The following is a 17,450-nucleotide window of genomic DNA, read 5'->3' as shown; positions in this document are numbered from 1 at the left end:
AATTTGCTGGCATATTTAGTGCAGCACTTTCACAGCATCTTTTAGGATTTTAAATAGCTCAACTGGAATTCCATCACCTCCACTAGCTTTGTTTGTAGTGATGCTTCCTAAGGGCCACTTGACTTCACATTCCAGGATGTCTGGCTCTAGGTGAGTGATCACACCATCGTGGTTATCTGGGTCATAAAGATCTTTTTTGTATAGTTCTTCTGTGTATTCTTGCCACTACTTCGTAATATCTTCTGCTTCTGTTAGGTTCATGCCATTTCTGTCCTTTATCGAGCCCATCTTTGCATGAAATGTTCCCTTGGTATCTCTAATTTTCTTGAAGAGATCTCTAGTCTTTCCCATTCTGCTGTTTTCCTCTATTTCTTTACACTGATCACTGAGGAAGGCTTTCTTATCTCTCCTTGCTATTCTTTGGAACTCTGCATTCAAATGGATGTATCTTTCCTTTTCTCCTTTGCCTTTTGCATCTTTTCTTTTCTCAGCTCTTTGTAAGCCCTCCTCAGACAGCCATTTTGCCTTTTTGCATTTCTTTTTCTTGGGGATGGTCTTGACCAGTGCCTCCTGTACAATGTCACAAACCTCCATCCATAGCTCTTCAGGCACTCTGTCTATCAGATCTAATCCCTTGATTCTATTTGTCACTTCCACTGCATAATTGTTTCGATTTAGGTCATACCTGAATGGTCTAATGGCTTTCCCTACTTTCTTCAGTTTAAGTCTAAATTTGAATATTCATGGTTAATTTCCTTTAGGATGGACTAGTTTGATCTCCTTGCTGTCCAAGGGACTCTGAATAATCTTCTTCAGCCCCAAAGTTAGAAAGCATCAATTTTTTTTAATTTTGCTCAGCCTTCTTTAGGGTCCAGCTCTCACATCTTTACATGACTACTGCAAAAACCACAGCTTTGACTATATGGACGTTTGTCAGCAAAGTGATGTCTCTACTTTCAATATGCTGTCTAGGTCTGTCATAGCTTTCCTTCCAAGGAGCAGAACGCATGTAATGATTGAACGAGATATAAGCAGTCCGTGTGGTCTGCTAGTTTATACGCGCGTTCCTGTGTCTGCACATAGATGTGCATCCCTGTGCATACACACACATGCACACACGGATCTATCCATGAAATCATCCTCGTCAGGCTCAAAATTCTGCAGTGGACTCACACCCTAGTAGCCAGCCCCCAAGAGGACCTTCATTCCGCAACCCCCCATGGCCTTCCACAATGAACAGGGCTGAGCTGTGTAACCAACAGGATTTCGCAGAAATGGTGGCAAGTCCGTGGCTAGGATATCAGAGACACCATCCTCTGTGGGACCACTCGGTCCTCTGCAGGAACTCAGCACTGCGTCAAAAGGTCACTGCAGCCGCCTCATGGCGAAATCTACCAGCCAGGGAGGCCTCATGCCGGCAGCCAGAGAGGAACTGAATCTTTCTCCGATAGTCTGACAGTCATGTGAATAAACCACCCCATAAACAGCCCTCCCATCTGAGCTGAGTTTTCAGAGGATGATGTCCCGTCCACAGCTTGACAGCCACCTCGAGGGAAACCCCACGACAGAACCACCCAGCTCGACCGTTCCTGACCCAGAGAAACCAGGTGAGATAAGTGTTTACCGTCCTTCTAAGCTCCAGGCAGCGGAGGCACACCGAGACCGAAACCCAGTGTCATCACAGTGGCCTCTTTTCTTCGTCTGATCTTATCGCTGACTGTTCTTTCTGATGCTGAAGCCGAAACTCCAATCCTTTGGCCGCCTGATGCGAAGAACTGACTCACTGGAAAAGACCCTGATGCTGGGAAAGAGTGAAGGTGGAAGGAGAAGGGGATGCAGAGGATGAGATGGTTGGATGGCATCACCGACTCGATGGACGCGAGTTTGAGCAGGCCCGGGAGTTGGTGATGGGCGGGGAGGCCTGGCGCGCTGCGGTCCGTGGGGTCGCAGAGAGTCGGACATGACTGAGCGGCTGAACTGACTGACTGACAGATTCTTCTGCTCACTCTGTTATAGTCCTATTGGCTTCCTTACCGGATGCCGAAAAGCCCGGACCTCTGCAGGTCTATCCCTGCCCACTGATATCCACAGGCTTCACTCCCTTCCCTGCTCCATGTCTTTGCTGCAACGTCCCTTCCTCAGGGACGTCTTCCCTGACAGCCTAGGCTGGAAATGCCCACCCACCCCAGCCATCCCCTTACTTGGCTCTGTTTTTTTATGCTGTCAGGTTTGTGGGATTTGTTACAGCAGTCACAGGAAGCTAATATAGACGGTTGATTAAGTGGACTGGATCAATAGGAAAGTGGGTGATTGGAGTGATGGGTGGATTGTAGGATAAATGGGAAGAGGGAATTGATAGAATGGATTAAAGAATGAAGGACCTTATGGGTGGATGAATGGATAGTTGAATGGATGGAGCTTTGGTGAGCTGGAAGAGTATCCAAAGAAATGATGGTGGGGTAGATAGGCAAGTGGATGGTTGAGTGGATAAATAGCTAGTTGGATGAATGCGTAAAGGCAAGGATACATACACAGATGAAAAGGTAGATTGGGCGGAAGTTTGGATGGATGGACGTGTGGATGTGTATTCAAGCAGGAAACATGACCAATTGGGAAAGAATCACATTTATGATTTCATTTTTTAAAGCTTTATTTATTTATTTATTGACGGTGGTTTTCCTTGCTGCTCAGTTGTGGCAGTCAGGGGCTACTCTTTGGTGCTTCACATCGCAGGGGCTTCTCCTGTTGCGAAGCGCAGGCTCCAGGGGCTTTAGTAGTTGCAGCGCATGGGCTCAGTAGTTGCGGCACACAACTGTGTGTGTGCTGGCCGCCCCCTCCTGCCCCCCCCTCGCCCAGTATGTGGGTTCTTCCCAGATGAGGGATTAAACTGGTGTCCCCTTCATTGCAAGGCAGATTCTTAACCACTGGGCCACCAGGAAAGCCTTATTATTTTATTTTTTAAATTGAAGTCTAGTTGAATAACTATGGTGTGTTCATTTCAGGTGTACAACAAAGTGATTCAGTTATTTATATATATATTTAAATATAACTATAAATAAACATAAACATAAAATATAATTATATATACTCTTTTTTGGCATTGGTTCCTTCTTTTTCATAGCAGAGTAATATTCCACTGCATAAACATACTGCTGTTTGTCCTTTCATCTATTAATGGACACACTGATTGCCTCCATGTCTTGGATATTGTAAATAGTGCTACAAAGAACATTGGGATGCATGTATCTTTTCAAATTATCATTTTCTCTGGATATCTACCTAGGAGTGGGATTGCAGGATTATATGGTAGCTCTGTTTTTATTTTTTAAGGAACCTCCATGCTGTTCTCTGTAGTGGCTGTACCAGTTTACATTCTCTACCAACAGCATAGGAGGAAGAATTAGATTTTAGAACCAGACAGACCTGGGTTCTGACCCCAGCTCCCCATGGTGATATTGGACAAGCCTGGTAGCCAAGGTGGATCTCCGTTCAAGAAAGAACTTACTTAACTGTGAGAAGAGTATTTGGCCGACTGCCCCCAGCTGCAGTACCTGAAACTAGTTTGTTTTGTTTTTTTGAATCCAGTTTCTTTCCTTCCGGGCAGCCCCCAACCAATGACTAAGCCTTAGGATGGGGGCCCGGCTAGTGCCTGGCCACTGCCATCCAATGTGGGGCTCATCTAATAGCAATCTCTTTTTTTTCCTTTTTTTTTCCTTCTCCTTCCCTTCTGCCCTCTTCTCCCCCTCCCTCTGAAAGTTAAGTGTTAGTCGCTCAGTCCTGTCTGACTCTGCTGCCAGGCCCCTCTGTCCATGGAATTCACCAGGCAAGAATACAGGAGTGGATTGCCATTTCCTTCTCCAGGGGATCTTCCCGACCAGGGATCAAACCTGCACCGCTTATGTCTCCTACATTGGCAGGCGGGTTCTTTACCACCTGGGCTGAGGCCCCCTTCCTCTACTCCCCCCTGTTTCTTTCTCTGTCTCTCTCTTTCTCCCTTTCCTTTTTTTTTTTTTAACTTTGAATTGAGATAAAATTCAGATAACACAGGACTTCCCTGTGGTTCAGTGGTTGGGACTCAGCTTCCACTGCAAGGGTCAGTGGTTCTGCCCCTGCTGGGGAAACAGATCCCACATGCATGCCGTGTGGCCAGAAAGAAAAGGAAGGAGAAACAATTCACAGAACACAAAATAATTTCCTTTAAGTATTTTTAAGTTACAGTCAGAGTCTTGTGCCGCCATCATGTCTCTCAAGTTCCAAACATTTTCACCACCCTGAGAGGAAGTGATTAAGCAATCACTCCCTACCTATGCGGCAACCACTAACATACTTTCTGTCCCTGTGGATTTGCCCACAGTGGATCTCTGCACTGCCTCTCCCCTCAGGCTGCGGGTTCTTGCAGTTGCATGGTCTCAGGCTCTTCGTAACTATACCGTCCTCCTGCCTTTCCTCTCACAGGGGGCAGAATGACTTCCTGCCTCCTCCTGTTCTTCCTCTCCTTTATCTTCCACTTGTTCAGTGGCTCAGTTGTGTCCGACTCTTTGTGACCCCACGGACTGCAGCACGCCAGGCCTCCCTGTTCTTCACCATCTCCCGGAGTTTGCTCAAACTTATGTCCATTGAGTCAGTGATGCCATCCAGCCATCTCATCCTCTGTCACCCCCTCCTCCTGCTGCCTTCAATCTTTCCCAGCATCAGGGTCTTTTCCAATCAGCCAGCTCTTTATATTAGGTGACGAAAGTATGGGCACTTCAGCTTCAGCATCAGTCCTTCCAGTGAATATTCAGGGTTGATCTCCTTTAGGATGGACTTGTTGGATCTCCTTGCAGTCCAAGGGACTCCCAAGAGTCTTCTCCAGCACCACAGTTCAGAAGCATTGGTGTCATCCCAATAAATCCCTTGTGTCGCTAACGCCACAACAGCACCTGCTTCCTGGAAGAGCTGGCCACACCACAAGCCTCTTGCTCTGAGCTCCAGCTCCCACCCTACAGAGCAGCACAACCTCTCAGGGGTGCGGGAGGCTGTGTGGGGGTTCTGAGCACCTCCTGGATGAGCCGTCAACCTGAAGACCGAACCGTGCGCTGCTTTCACGATGTGCCAGGACCATTCAAGTCCCTCGGTGATCTCACTCTTTATATAAACGTGGTGTGTTTGTGTGTGTGTGTGTGTGTGTGTGTGTGCGCGCGCGCGTGCGCGCGCTCAGTCGCTTCATTTGTGTCCGACTCTTTGCGACCCCGTGGACTGTAGCCCTCCAGGCTCCTCTGTCCGTGGTTTTCTCCAGGCAAGAGTACTGGAGTGGATTGCCATTTCCTCCTCCAGGGGATCTTCCCGACCCAAGGATCAAACCTACATCTCCTGCATTGCAGGCAGATTCTTTACTGTTGAGCCACCAGAGAAGCCCATATGTGTGTGCGCGTGCGTGTGTGTATTTATTTATTTATTTTAGAGTTTATTCATGTATTTACTTTTGGCTGCGCTGGGTCTTCACCGCTGTCCGGGCTTCTTGTCTGCAGCGTGTGTGGGGTTACGCCCTCGCTGCGGAGCACAGGCCCTAGGCGTGAGGGCTGCCGCAGTTGTGACTCCCGGGCTCCAGAGGACCGGCTCAGGAGCCGTGGTGCACCGACCTTGTTGCTCCGCGGACTGTGGGCTCTTCCCGGACCAGGGATGGAACCCGCGTCTCCTGCACTGGTAGGCGGATTCTTTACCACCGAGCCACCAGGGAAGCCCGGTGGACTCGCTCCTGAACTCCATGCGGGAGGCACCATTATGAGCCTTGCTTTTACAGATGAGAAAACAAACACCTGGAGGCCTTCATCCCCGACATGGGCGGTTTCACTTTTCTGGAGAAAATGATCCGACCACCGGGCAGAAGGGAAAGATTCCTGAAAGCAAAAGTGCAGTATCCTCTCACCCAGAGGAAGAGCGCGGCCTCCTCCCTTCAGCTGAGCCACGGTAGCAGAAGGATCCAGAAGATTCCAGGCCCCCAGCCTGCACGTGGACAGTGGGATGAGCCTGGTGCCCACAGTGAAAGCAGCCCACAGAGCTGTCTTCCCCCGGCCCCCAGGTCCTCACAGGGATGTCCTGAGGCCGTCACAGTCACTGCAGGGGAGACAGTCAGCCTAGCCTCTGTGCCCCTGTGGGGACCTCGGTACCAACGCCCAGAGCATGGGAAGTGGGGGGAGGTGTTCTTGCCTAGGGTCACCTGGAGGTCGGCATCTTTATTTCCTTTTGAAAGAGACACAGGAGGGACTCCCCCTGTGGTCCAGTGGCTGAGACTCCACACTCCCAGTGCCAATTCCCCGGGGGGTCGGGGGAGAGGTGGGGGTGGGGGGAGTGGCCTAGATTCCATCTCTGGTCAGGGAACTAGATCCCACAGCAGCCACTATGACTTCTCACGCCCCCCACTAAAGGCCCCATGGGCTGCAGCTAAGACCGTTGCAGCCAAATAAGGGAATAAATATTTAAAAATGAAATAAAGCCCTAAGCGGGGACACAGAGAAATTAATAACCTAAGATGCAGTGAGAAAGAAAGAAAGGACGAGGAGCAGGGCTGAGACAGGCGCCAGCGCAGACGGGGCAAGCTGTGTGGGGGTCGCTGCTCCCGGCGGGGTGAGCGGCGGGGAGTATCCAGCACCCCCACCCCGCCCCCTCCCTGGGCTCTGTGTCCATCCTGGTATCCAGGACGGGTGTCGACATCACCTTCCACGCCAAAAGGGACTTTGCAGATGAGGTTAAATTCAGGGTCTTGAGATGGGGAGTTTCTTCTGGATTTTTAGGGTGAGCCCAACATAATCACGGAGTCCTCACAAGTGCGAGAAGGGTCAGAGTCAGAGAAGGGGGTGTGGTGACGAAGTACCTCCCACCGTGCAGCGGGAGGTAGGCACCCTGTGCCAAGGGGTGCAGGCACCACCGGAAGCTGGAAAAGACGAGGAAACGGGTCCTCCAGAAGGAACGCAGCCCTGCCCACCCCTTGATTTCAACCTACGGGGACAAAGACCTCCGGAACCAGAAGCTAATAAATCTGTGCTTCCTTAAGCCACTACGCTTGTGGTTTACTGTTACAACTGTTGCAGGGCTCTCTACGGGCACCCAGCTCTTAACTGGCAGAGGTGGGATTCGAAATCAATCTGTCCGAGCTGTTTGCGGGGTTGAAATTTCTGGATCTTCTGGGGTATCGCTTAGAGGTGTGAAGTGTGGAATTATTCCAGGAGCTTCTTCCTCAAGGTCACTGGGCTCTGTGTGTGTGTGTGTGTGTGTGTGTGTGATGTAGAAGTGAGTCAAGAAACCAGGAATTCTACTTTCATGAGGATTAGGGGATCTGGGGTATAACTCCAGCAGTGACAACTCAGGCTGTCATGAGAATTAGTCAGTTAACCCCCATGGAGCACACAGGGCAGGGCCTGACACATAAGATTAGTTAACACGTATTACATCTCTTTCATGTCTACACGCCACCAGTGTCGGCTCCTCTCTGTCTTCCCTGCTCAAGAACCTTCCATGGCTCCCCAGTACTCTCAGGATAACATCCAAGCCCTTTATGACGACTGAGAACTTAGGGTCCAGGCTCATTTCTCCTAGTGGGTCCCACACTCTGTAACCCAGCAGACTGCCCACTAAGGAATGTCGCTCTCCACCTGACTCTAAAAGATGGAGGTGTTAGCCACCGGAGTCACTAACTTTTAACCCAGCTTTAACTGGAGTCACTAACCTTTAACACCCTGGAATGAGGCACTCTGCACTCTGGGAAAACTGGAAGAACGGGCCTTCAGATATTTTCAGGAAAAAATGTTACCAGCCCAAATTCTTGCACCTTGTCCTGCTTTGAAAAACACTGAAGTCATTAACTAAGGTATCCGGGCCTCGTGACTAACAGCAACCTTCTAAGGAGATGTCTACTGGGTTGCCTAAATCCCTTTTGCAAAATCACTGATATGCTGGTATCAGACCCTGAGAGCTCCCTGAGAGGCTGGGCCACAGGACTCAGCATGGCCCCACAGAAAACGGAAACTCGCAGGTTGGCCATTTCTATTTTGGTCGAAAGACAAAAGCACTCAACCCTCAGGGGCCAGGTTTCAGGAACCACCTGGGCCCTGCGAGAAAGCCTTCCTGTAGCTCTCCTGCCTCCTCTAAGCATGGCTTGTGACATTGTCCCAAACTTCCCCCACAGCCAGACAGGCACTGGCTGCCACCGCTGGTTAGCCACTTCCCCTTCTGGGCCCACCCTGCCCCGCTCTGCACTACTATAGCATCTCATGTTCTGGCTTTTTCTTTTTTGTTTTTGACTGCACACTGCAGCCTGTGGGATCTTAGTTCTCTGACCAGGGATCCAACCCGTGCCCCCATCAGTGGACACGCAGAGTCCTAACCACTGGACCACCAGGGAAGTCCCGAGAGATCTCATTCTTCATTGGTCACTGGGCCTCCGCTTTCAAGAAATACTTGTGATCCCTGTCTGTCTGTTTCTGTGCTCTCTCGTCTTTGCTCTCAAGGAATCCGAGAGCTGAAAACCCTAGCTGTTGGGGCACTTGGAAATCCTGAAGTGCAAAGGACCAGAGAAGTGGGCTTCAGAAGTCCCCGTGATGGGGGGAGTTGATGTAATATCGTTTAGCCACGAAAAGTCACGAAGCACTGACCTGTGCTACAATGTGCTATCATGCTAAATCACTTCAGTCATGTCCGACTCTGTGTGACCCCATGGACTGTAGCCCGCCAGGCTCCTCTGTCCACGGGATTCTCCAGGCAAGAATGCTGGAGTGGGTAGCTATGCCCTCCTCCAGGGGGTCTTCCCCACGCAAGGATCGAACCCAGGGCAGGATCGTTTCTGACGTCTCCTGCCTTGGCAGGCAGGGTTCTTTACCCACCTGGGAACATGGATGAACCCCAAAAACATCACGCTCAGTAACAGAAGCCAGACACGAGAAGGCACATACTATTTATATGAAATGTCCAGAAGTGCCAAATCTATAGAGACGGGAAGCAGTTTGGATGTGGCCATGGAGAAGGAAATGGCAACCCACTCCAGTACTCTTGCCTGGAGAATCCCATGGACGGAGGAGCCTGGTGGGCTACAGTCCACGGGGTCGCAGAGAGTCGGACACGACTGAGAGACTTCACTTACTCACTCAGGGGGTGGAGGGGTGGGGAGGCAGGAAATTGGGAGAGTCAGCTTAACTGGTAAGAGACTTCTTCCTGGGGTAGTGAAAAAGTTCCGGAACCTAGCAGTGCTGGTTTTGAAACACTGTAAATGAGCTAAATGTCCCTGAACTGTATAATTTAAAACGGTTAGGGAATTCCCTGGCCCTCCAGTGGTTAGGACAAAGCGCTGTCACTGCCGGGGGCCCCAGGTTCCAACCCTGGTCGGGGAACCAAGATCCCATAAGCCATGATGAGCCGCAAACCATAATGCAATAAATGTCAAATAAAATACAAGTTAAATAAAGCGCAATAAAATAAAGTGAAATGGTTAATCCTATGCGAATTTTATTTCAATTATAAAAAAATCAAAAGACGTGGGGAGCTGAGGGAGCGGGTGGCTGGCACTTCTGGTCTCAGGGAGGAGACGCTCTCTGGGTCTGAGGGCAGACAGGCCGGGGGGCGGACTCCTGGGTCCTGGGGACGCAGGAGGGGGCCGGGGCCCAGGCACCTGAGTGGTGAGAAGGGAGGAAGCAGGAAGCCGAGAGCTGTTCTGTGGGAGAGAAAAATGAACGGCCAGAGGAAGCAGTGGGTTTGTGGGAGGGAGGTTCTCCTGACGGGGATCTTTTCAGCAGAATCACCCTCCCCACCCACGCCCTGGCTGTGGGGAACTGGGAGGCCAGTGCGGGCAGGATCTGGGCATGAGGGTCCTGGCCTGCCCCCGCTGCGTCCAGACAGAAGCGGCACCCGGCAGAGCGGGCACCCATAGGTCTGGGTTCTTGCTCCCCAAGGAGGTACCAGCAGGGAGGCTAGACCACAGGGGCTAGAAACAATGGCACGTGCTCTGGAAGAGGCCGGAGGCCCGGACTTCTGGATCCCCCAGGGAGGAAGGGTGCACAGAGCTGGAGGCTCGGATTTCTGGGTCTTGGGGAGGACTCCCCGTCTGGGAGTCTGAACGCTGAAGCTAGAAAGCTGAAGGAAGGGAGCTGGAGGGTCCTGGGAGCTAAGCCACGGCCCGCTCCGTTCTGAGACTGAAAGTGCAGTTAGTTTGAGGGTGAAGTCCTGGGACAGCGGAGGTCACCCTCTTGACCTGACAGTGTCCTGCTGGCGCTCGATCGATCGTGGACTTTGGCTCTGCCGGGGCGCGGACAGCCCCACCCCCACCGCTCAGCCTTCTTCCCCAAACTCTCACGCGGCTCCAGGACCGAGAGAGCCTGAGAGAGCCTGGACAGGTGAGCACCTGGCAGAGGGGAGCGGGGGTGGGGTGGACAGAGGTTGGCACTGGGGAGAGGCTGGAGAGATTCGGGAGCTGGGTGGGGGCAGGACAGCTAAAAGACACTGGGACACAGGATAAAGGATTGTGCAAAAAAAAAAGCGAAAGTGCCCCAAGCACAGAGCTGGTGTTATCATCATGAACACTTGCCCGCTATTTATGCCTGGGAGCCAAAGAGGGCCTCAAAGACAGTCCCAGAATATGACACTCCTAAACCCTTAGGGCTGGCTCCTCACCTGAGACAGAGACGCAGAGGCAGTGTTGACCTCAGTCCCTTCCCCTCTCCTCCCCTGCAGACCCCGGCATGTGGGGATACTTGTCTCTGCTGCCCATCTGCCTGGCCTTCTCGGCTATTGCTGGCATCTGGACCGTGTGAGTGTGTGTCTGTGTTCTTCCATTTATTTACTTATGTTAGGCTGTGTTGGTTCTTTGCTGCTGTCCACGGGCTTTCTCTAGCTGTGGTGAGTGGGGCGACTCTTCCTTGTGGTGGCTGCTCTGGCTGCAGAGCGCCGGCTCTAGGCACTTGGGCTTCAGTAGTTGCAGCAGGCTCAGGAGTGGTGGCGCCCCCGAGGGTTTTGTCCCCGGCAGCAAGTGGGATGCTGGGACCAGAGATGGAACCCGCGTCCCCTGCATGGGCAGGCAGATTCCCATCCACTGTGCCACCAGGGAATGGACTGCGTGAGTGTTAGAGGAAGGAGACATACCTGCGTCTGAGCCAGGAAGGTCTGAGGGACTGGACCCCCGGGTCTGAGGGAGGAGGGCTGGGGGCCTGGAGGAGGGGATGGGGGTCTGGACCCCTGGGTCTGAGGGAGGAAGAGTGGGATCTGGACCCCCGGGTCTGGAGGAGGGGCTGGGGGTCTGGAAGAGGGGATGGGGGTCTGGACCCCCGGGTCTGAGGGAGGAAGAGTGGGATCTGGACCCCCGGGTCTGGAGGAGGGGCTGGGGGCCTGGAGGAGGGGCTGGGGGCCTGGAGGAGGGGCTGGGGGTCTGGACCCCCGGTCTGGAGGAGGGGCTGGGGGTCTGGAGGAGGGGATGGGGGTCTGGAGGAGGGGCTGGGGGCCTGGAGGAGGGGCTGGGGGTCTGGACCCCCGGTCTGGAGGAGGGGCTGGGGGTCTGGAGGAGGGGCTGGGGGTCTGGAGGAGGGGCTGGGGGCCTGGACCCTCGGGTCTGAGGGAGGGGCTGGGGGCTGGTCTGGGCCTGAGAGACAGGGAGCGAGGAGCCGGGTTTGTGCTGGAAACAGAAGGAAAACGGTCGTGGCAAGCCCGCGGCTCACCGTTGCGTCCCGCCCCCAGGTTCTCTCTGGCTGTGGTTAACAAGGCTGTGAACCTCACCGACGGCTTCCCGTACATCAGGTAGTTGCGGCGCCGGCGGGGCGGCCGGGGTCGGGCGGGAGCAGGGCGGTGAGCCTCCGTCTCCCCGCAGTGTGTGTGGAAACGCGCCTCCCCAGAGCTGCATCTTCAGCCAGGTGCTGAACGTCGGAGCGGCTTCGGGTAAATTTTCCTGCGGTGCGAGCCCCGCCCAGCCGGGACCGTCGGGGTCCCTGCCTCCTCCGCCCCCGCAAACTCTGGAGTTGGGCTCCCACCCCTGGACCCACGCCCTACCCCCAAGTCTGGGGCTCCCGTCTCCCACCCACTTTCCTCTCCTCCCAGCCGCCTGGATCTGCATTCTCCGTTACTACCAGCTTCGGGAGTGGGGCGTCCGAAAGTGGCCTAACCAGGTGATCCTGTGGACGGGGCTCCTCTGTGCCTTGGGCACCTCCATAGTGGGCAATTTCCAGGTGAGACGGAGTAGGCCAGCCCGCCGAAGTGTGGGACTACAACTCCCAGCATCCCCGGGGCGCAGAGTCCTCATCGAGGAGGGCTGCTCCCCGCACGGCCTCCTGGGACTTGTATTTCTCTGTGGCTCTCGGGCCGTGGAGGCAGTGATGAGGTCCTCTCTCTGAGTCGAGATCACGTAGGAGGCCCTTTGTAATCATTCCGTGGACCCCTAGGAGTCTGGGGTACCCCTCCGTTTAATGATGAAATTTCTCAGTTCGCGCTCTTTTTTTTTTTTGGCCGCACCGCTTGGTTTAGCGGAGGATACTAGTTCACCGACCAATGGAACCCAGACCCTTGAGGGTGACAGCGCGGAGTCCTGTCCGCTGGACCGCCCTGTGGATGGGTGTTCACTCTGTAGGAGGCACTAGCTTTGCCTTGTGCTGGGTTATTTTAATCCATCTCCACAAGAACTGCCGGGAGGTTCTTTTTGGTCAAATGCCAGAGATATTTCTTTATTACCAGGTTCTTGGTGGTCAGAGATGAACCCAGATTCCTTGACTCTTAGAACCCACATTCTTAACCACGAAGCTCAGTAGGTATTGGTAGAATAAGTAAATGGAGGAGTGATGGAGAAATCTATCTGATTTATCTTATCATTTTATTTTTCTATTGTGGTTACCTATGATGCCAAACTTCTCTTACCAAAGGGCCAGGGAAGCTTCACGGTGTTTAGACAAGAGGCTGCCTACAACTTAGTAAAAATTCCACATCATATTTGCATAGAAAATCATTCACTCACTGATATATTCCTGTGTTCCCTAACCTTTCTTTTTCTGTAATCATTACTGCCCTCCACTCAGAAGCCTTCCTTTTTTTCTTTTTTGGCCACTCCACTTGGCACGCAGGATCTTAGTTCCCCACCAGGGACTGAACCTGTGCCCCCTGAGGTCGAAGCACTGAAAGAAGTGAAAGTGTTAATCGCTCAGTCCTGTCAGACTCTGTGCGACCCCTTGGATTGCAGCCCGCCAGGCTCCTCTGTCCATGGGGTTCTCCAGGCAAGAATACTGGAGTGGGTAGCCATGCCCTTCTCCAGGGATCAAACCCAGGTCTCCTGCATTGTAGGCAGATTCTTTACCATCTAAGCCACCAGGACAGCCCAGGAAGTGCTGAGTCCTAACCAATGAACCACCAGGGAATTCTCCAGAAGCCTCTTTTAGACATTTTCTCCTAATCATCCCTTCACCCATGAAATAGTTCATATTAAAATTTTTAATGTAATACAAATGATATCAGTAAGGCACAAACCATTGCAATATTTAAGATTTTTTTTTCAGCCTCCAGGAACCAATTTTTACCCCCTTAGTGGCAATAATCTGCTCTCTCCTACCAAGGCTGAGAATGAAGTATTTATTCTAATATTTGTGAGGCTCTACTATGCCTCCCAGGTGGTACTAGTGGTAAAGAACTCACTTGCCAATGCAGGAGACACAAGAGATGGGGGTCTTAGATCCCTGGGTTGGGAAGATCCCCTGGAGGAGGGCATGGCAACCCACTCCTGTATTCTTGCCTGAAGAATCCCATGGACAGAAGAGCCTGGTGAGTACAGTCCGTGGGGTTGCAAAGAGTTAGACAGGACTGAAGCCACTTAGCACGCAGCATGTGCCAGGCACTGTTTGAGGGACAGAGGTGCCAGCAGGAAACAGCAGCTTTAAATGGGGGCCCTCGTGGGGTGGGTGGAGCAGACAATAAACAGCCAGTGCACTGAATCAACATGCCTGTCGCCGGGTATGGCAGGCAGTCTTCCGGCACAGCCTGTGGAGGTGGGCCCGGCCCCTGGCTCTCCGCACCTCCGCCCCTCAACTCTGCGCCCTCCTCTTCCCAGGAGAAGAATCAGCGGCCCACGCACCTGACAGGCGCCTTCCTGGCCTTCTTCGTGGGAATCTTATACTTCTGGCTGCAGCTCTTCCTCTCCTGGCGGATGAAGAACCTGCCCCAGCCTGGGGCTCCCTGGATCGGGCCACTCCGCCTGGTGCTCTGCAGCGCCTGCTTCATCCTCGAGGTGGCCAGTATCCTTCCCTGGAGTGGGGGTGGCTCTCCGATGGGGTGGGTCTGCTCTGTGCCGTCCTGGGTGCCCCTTCCTACAGCGTTACAGAGGATTGTCAGTGAGTCCCGGGTCTGGGGGCATGCTGCCTGGGTTGGAATCCCACCACCTCAGTGTGCTAGCCAGGGGTTCGGGGGGAGGGTGCGGGGGACTCCTCTTCTCTCCTCACTTCCCGGTGCTTCGGTTCCGCATCTATCAAATGAGGACGGTGGTAAGGAGTGTGGGGAAGGAAGGAGCCCGTGAGGCGCTTAGACGGCACAGAACGGGCCAACAGTCAGTGTTCTGACTGTGCCCGACTCTTTGTGATCCCCGTGGACTGTAGCCCACCAGGCTCCTCTATCCATGGGATTCTCCAGGCAAGAATACTGGAGTGGGTTGGCATGCCCTCCTCCGGGGGATCTTCCTGTCCCAGAGGTCAAACCTGCGTCTCTCAGGTCTCCTGTATTTGCAGGTCAGGTCTTTACCACTAGCGCCACCTGGAAAGCCACACTAGCAGCTTGAAATGGTGGAGGTGGCTTTCGTTTCTCCCCCATAAACTGACGTGTGTTACAAATCAGAGCTGGTTGTCCCATGTTTACCAGCATGCCCCTGGGTAAAGCCTGGACTCCAACCCGCTTCTGAATCACCCCAGAACCCACCAGCTCACCACACCTCTGAGCAAGCCGAACCAGTCTCGGAGCCTCAGTTTCCCTATCGGTGGAATGGTCTTGCCTTTATCAGAACAGTGATTGCTACTGATTAGCAGAGTGCCCTGAGGGAGAGTGGGGTCAGCCCTGAGGACAGCTGCCCCCTGAGGGGGCGGGTGGGAAGGGGTGCCCAAGAGGTCATTGGCATCCGGAAGAGGCCAGGGGGAGCCAGCGAGGCCCTGGGTGGGCTGCCCTCAGTGGATCCCTTTGGAGACTTGGATCCACTTTCCCAGCAAATTGGAGGTGGTGATCCGGTTTCCCAGAGCAGCGGATAGAATCCCATGAAATGGGCGGGAAGGGCTGGCTCCTGAACTCAGCCTTCTGCAACCGCAGCTGCAGAACCAGCACAGGTCCTCCGCAGTGGTGGGCGAAACTGACCACGAGGTCCAGGCGGCCCCTCTCAAACCCCGCCTGTGCTCATGATCTGTTTGGCTACAGAGTCCTCAGCCCGGGGGCCCCAAACATCCCTTGACTGTCGGGAGGTGGGGGAGATAGGACTGTAAGATGGGCTGCTGAGCGTGGTAAGGGCTGGATGGCCACGGAGGGGCCTGAGACCTGACATGTTTTGTGCTGGTCTTGCAGAACTAGCCTGCGTTGGGAGGTTGGTGTGGGGCCGATAAGGCTGCTGGCAGGCCCAGAGGTCAGGGCTCTCCAGCGGAAAAGTGAGGAGTTACAGGCTTGGGCTTCTGCCTCAGGGCAATAGGGAGCCCCAGAAAGCTTGTGAGCAGGAGAGGTACATGGTCAGGGCTGGGGTCAGCACTTGTGTTTGGGGGCTTACAATTTCTCTGAGGATCAGTGGGGCTAGGGGATGGTACTGGCCTTCCTCACTGTCTAAAATCCCTTGAATGAATGAAATGATGTCTAGTCTGATCTAGGAGGGGTGAGTCGGAGCTGGGTTGGCCGAAAGGAGGAGCGCTTCAGTGACCTGGGCGGTGGTCCCAGAAAATGAGGGGCAGCTCTGCCAGGCTGGAGCTGGGGGTGTGTGTCGGCCAGTGGTCACACTCATTTTATAAACAGCTGGGACTGCAGAGCTGAAGAAGGGACAAGGCTGGACAGTAGAGACACCAGACCAGAGAGATGAGCAAGACAGACAAGACTTGGGGTGACCAGCCGGCCAGGGGGCGGAGATGGGAGGGGTAAGGGCGATTCCCAAGGGTCTGCTGGGGCACCGGAGTGGATGGGGTTGTCATGGAGGTGGGGGCTCCCAGAAAGAGGAAGAGAGTTTAGGAAGAAGGCTCTGCTTGCAGTGAGTAGGAGGGGCCTGTGAGCCACAGGTGGGGGGAGAAAGTTGCAACCACAGCCTGAAGCTGGCGGGCGGGGTGAGGGTAACTTTAGTGTCAGTCGCTCAATCGTGTCCACCTCTGTGACCCCACGGACTGTAGCTCGCCAGGCTCCTCCGTTCATGGAGATTCTCCCGGCAAGAATGCTGGAGTAGTTGTCATTCCCTCCTCCAGAGGATCTTCCCGACCCAGGGATTGAACCCGGGTTTCCCACATTGCAGGCGGATTCTTTACCATCTGGGCCCCCAGGGAGGTCCCAGGATAGCTTTAGGACACTGTGCGGTGTTGGAGGCGGGAGCATTTTTGAGACAGTGGGAATGCTGCCGCAAACAGGAGGAACGTGCGACGAGAAATATTTGGGAAGCGGATGGAGACAGATGGGGGTCAAGGAGGGCCCCTTTGAGAGCGTCTGGGAGGAGTTGTCGAGGACGGGGGAGGCTGTCCGATGAGAGGGGCCGTTCCCGGGGCGGGGTGGGCGTGTCAGGGGCGGGCAGCCGGGGGCGGGCGTGCCGCGCGCTCCGGCTCCTCCCTGTCGCCCTGCGCCCTTGACCCTGGCCCCAGTGGTCGTCCTGCACGCCTGGTCTATGCGCTCCGTCTCGGCCATCTGCGAGTGGGTCGTCGCCATGCTGCTCTTCATCCTGTTCGGCCTCCTTGCCGTGGACTTCTCCCGCCTGGACGGCTGCACCCTGTGTCTCCAGCCAGGCTCTGGCAGCCTCCGCCCCCCGCCGGACTCCCCCACCTCCCTGCACGTCCAGCTGTGAACAGCCGTCCAGCCAGCAGCGTCCTCACACCTCCTGTCCCTGCCGTCTGGTTCCGTCCCTGCAGTCGGGGCCACCCAGGAAACGAGAGGCCAAGGCCAGCCAGCCATCCCTGATCAAGGATATTTATTATTATTATTGTTAATTTTTTGTTGTTGCTGCCGCCGGCGGAATCAGAGACACGGACGCAGGCAGGATCACGCGAAATCAGAATTCCTTCCGGAGAGCAAATCCGTACAGAAGGTCGTGGGGGCAGAGGGAGAGGACTGCGGGGAGGAGGGGGCCCAGGAAGGGGGAGTTGGGCACACAAGGACAGACGGCCCTGTCCGTCCGGATCTGCTAAGCCACCCCAACCAGCCCCATCCCTCCCCCACCCCACCCCACAGAGAGATTGATCAATAAATAAAATAATAAATTAATCAATAAATAAAATAGAAACGGCTCCCCCACCCACAGTCCCCCCAGA

The 17,450-nt window shown here is 54.1% G+C and overlaps 1 protein-coding gene and 1 long non-coding RNA gene across 4 annotated transcripts; one reads left to right on the top strand and one right to left on the bottom strand.

Moving 5' to 3' along the window:
• Nucleotides 1-9,465: 9,465 nt before the first annotated feature.
• LOC148774269 (uncharacterized) lies at nucleotides 9,466-12,211 on the bottom strand. 2 transcript variants are annotated; one of them, XR_016035882.1, is made up of 3 exons: nucleotides 12,117-12,211; nucleotides 11,734-11,870; nucleotides 9,466-9,682 (listed from the first exon to the last, which is right to left on the bottom strand). It is a non-coding gene; the product is annotated as an uncharacterized LOC148774269 (long non-coding RNA). The 2 variants fall into 2 exon arrangements; XR_016035883.1 differs by lacking the exon at nucleotides 9,466-9,682 and adding an exon at nucleotides 11,411-11,632.
• TMEM150B (transmembrane protein 150B) lies at nucleotides 9,784-17,257 on the top strand. 2 transcript variants are annotated; one of them, XM_055410716.2, is made up of 8 exons: nucleotides 9,784-9,923; nucleotides 10,227-10,361; nucleotides 10,699-10,774; nucleotides 11,695-11,754; nucleotides 11,825-11,892; nucleotides 12,052-12,179; nucleotides 14,042-14,225; nucleotides 16,788-17,257. In XM_055410716.2, the coding sequence occupies exons 3-8, from the start codon at nucleotides 10,707-10,709 to the stop codon at nucleotides 16,985-16,987; spliced, it is 708 nt and encodes a 235-aa protein (XP_055266691.1). In that variant the 5' UTR covers nucleotides 9,784-9,923; nucleotides 10,227-10,361; nucleotides 10,699-10,706; the 3' UTR covers nucleotides 16,988-17,257. The 2 variants fall into 2 exon arrangements, with proteins under 2 accessions (XP_055266691.1, XP_055266693.1); XM_055410718.2 differs by lacking the exon at nucleotides 9,784-9,923 and having other exon boundaries at nucleotides 10,211-10,361.
• Nucleotides 17,258-17,450: the final 193 nt, after the last annotated feature.

The sequence above is a fragment of the Moschus berezovskii genome, chromosome 22, assembly GCF_049115385.1.
Source record: "Moschus berezovskii isolate FMDL1 chromosome 22, NW_MosBer_1.0, whole genome shotgun sequence".
In the NCBI taxonomy this organism is placed as follows: domain Eukaryota; kingdom Metazoa; phylum Chordata; class Mammalia; order Artiodactyla; family Moschidae; genus Moschus; species Moschus berezovskii.
The sequence above is the reverse complement of the archived record's forward strand: the minus strand, read 5'-3'. Positions and strand labels throughout refer to the sequence as shown.

What these genes read in the sequence shown, in the direction of transcription:
- TMEM150B (XM_055410716.2), top strand. Translation starts at nt 10,707, where the DNA reads ATGTGGGGATACTTGTCTCTGCTGCCCATCTGCCTGGCCTTCTCGGCT. An exon ending in GAACGTCGGAGCGGCTTCGG is followed by an intron (nt 11,893 to 12,051) that starts GTAAATTTTCCT and finishes CTCTCCTCCCAG; the next exon opens with CCGCCTGGATCTGCATTCTC. An exon ending in CCATAGTGGGCAATTTCCAG is followed by an intron (nt 12,180 to 14,041) that starts GTGAGACGGAGT and finishes TCCTCTTCCCAG; the next exon opens with GAGAAGAATCAGCGGCCCAC.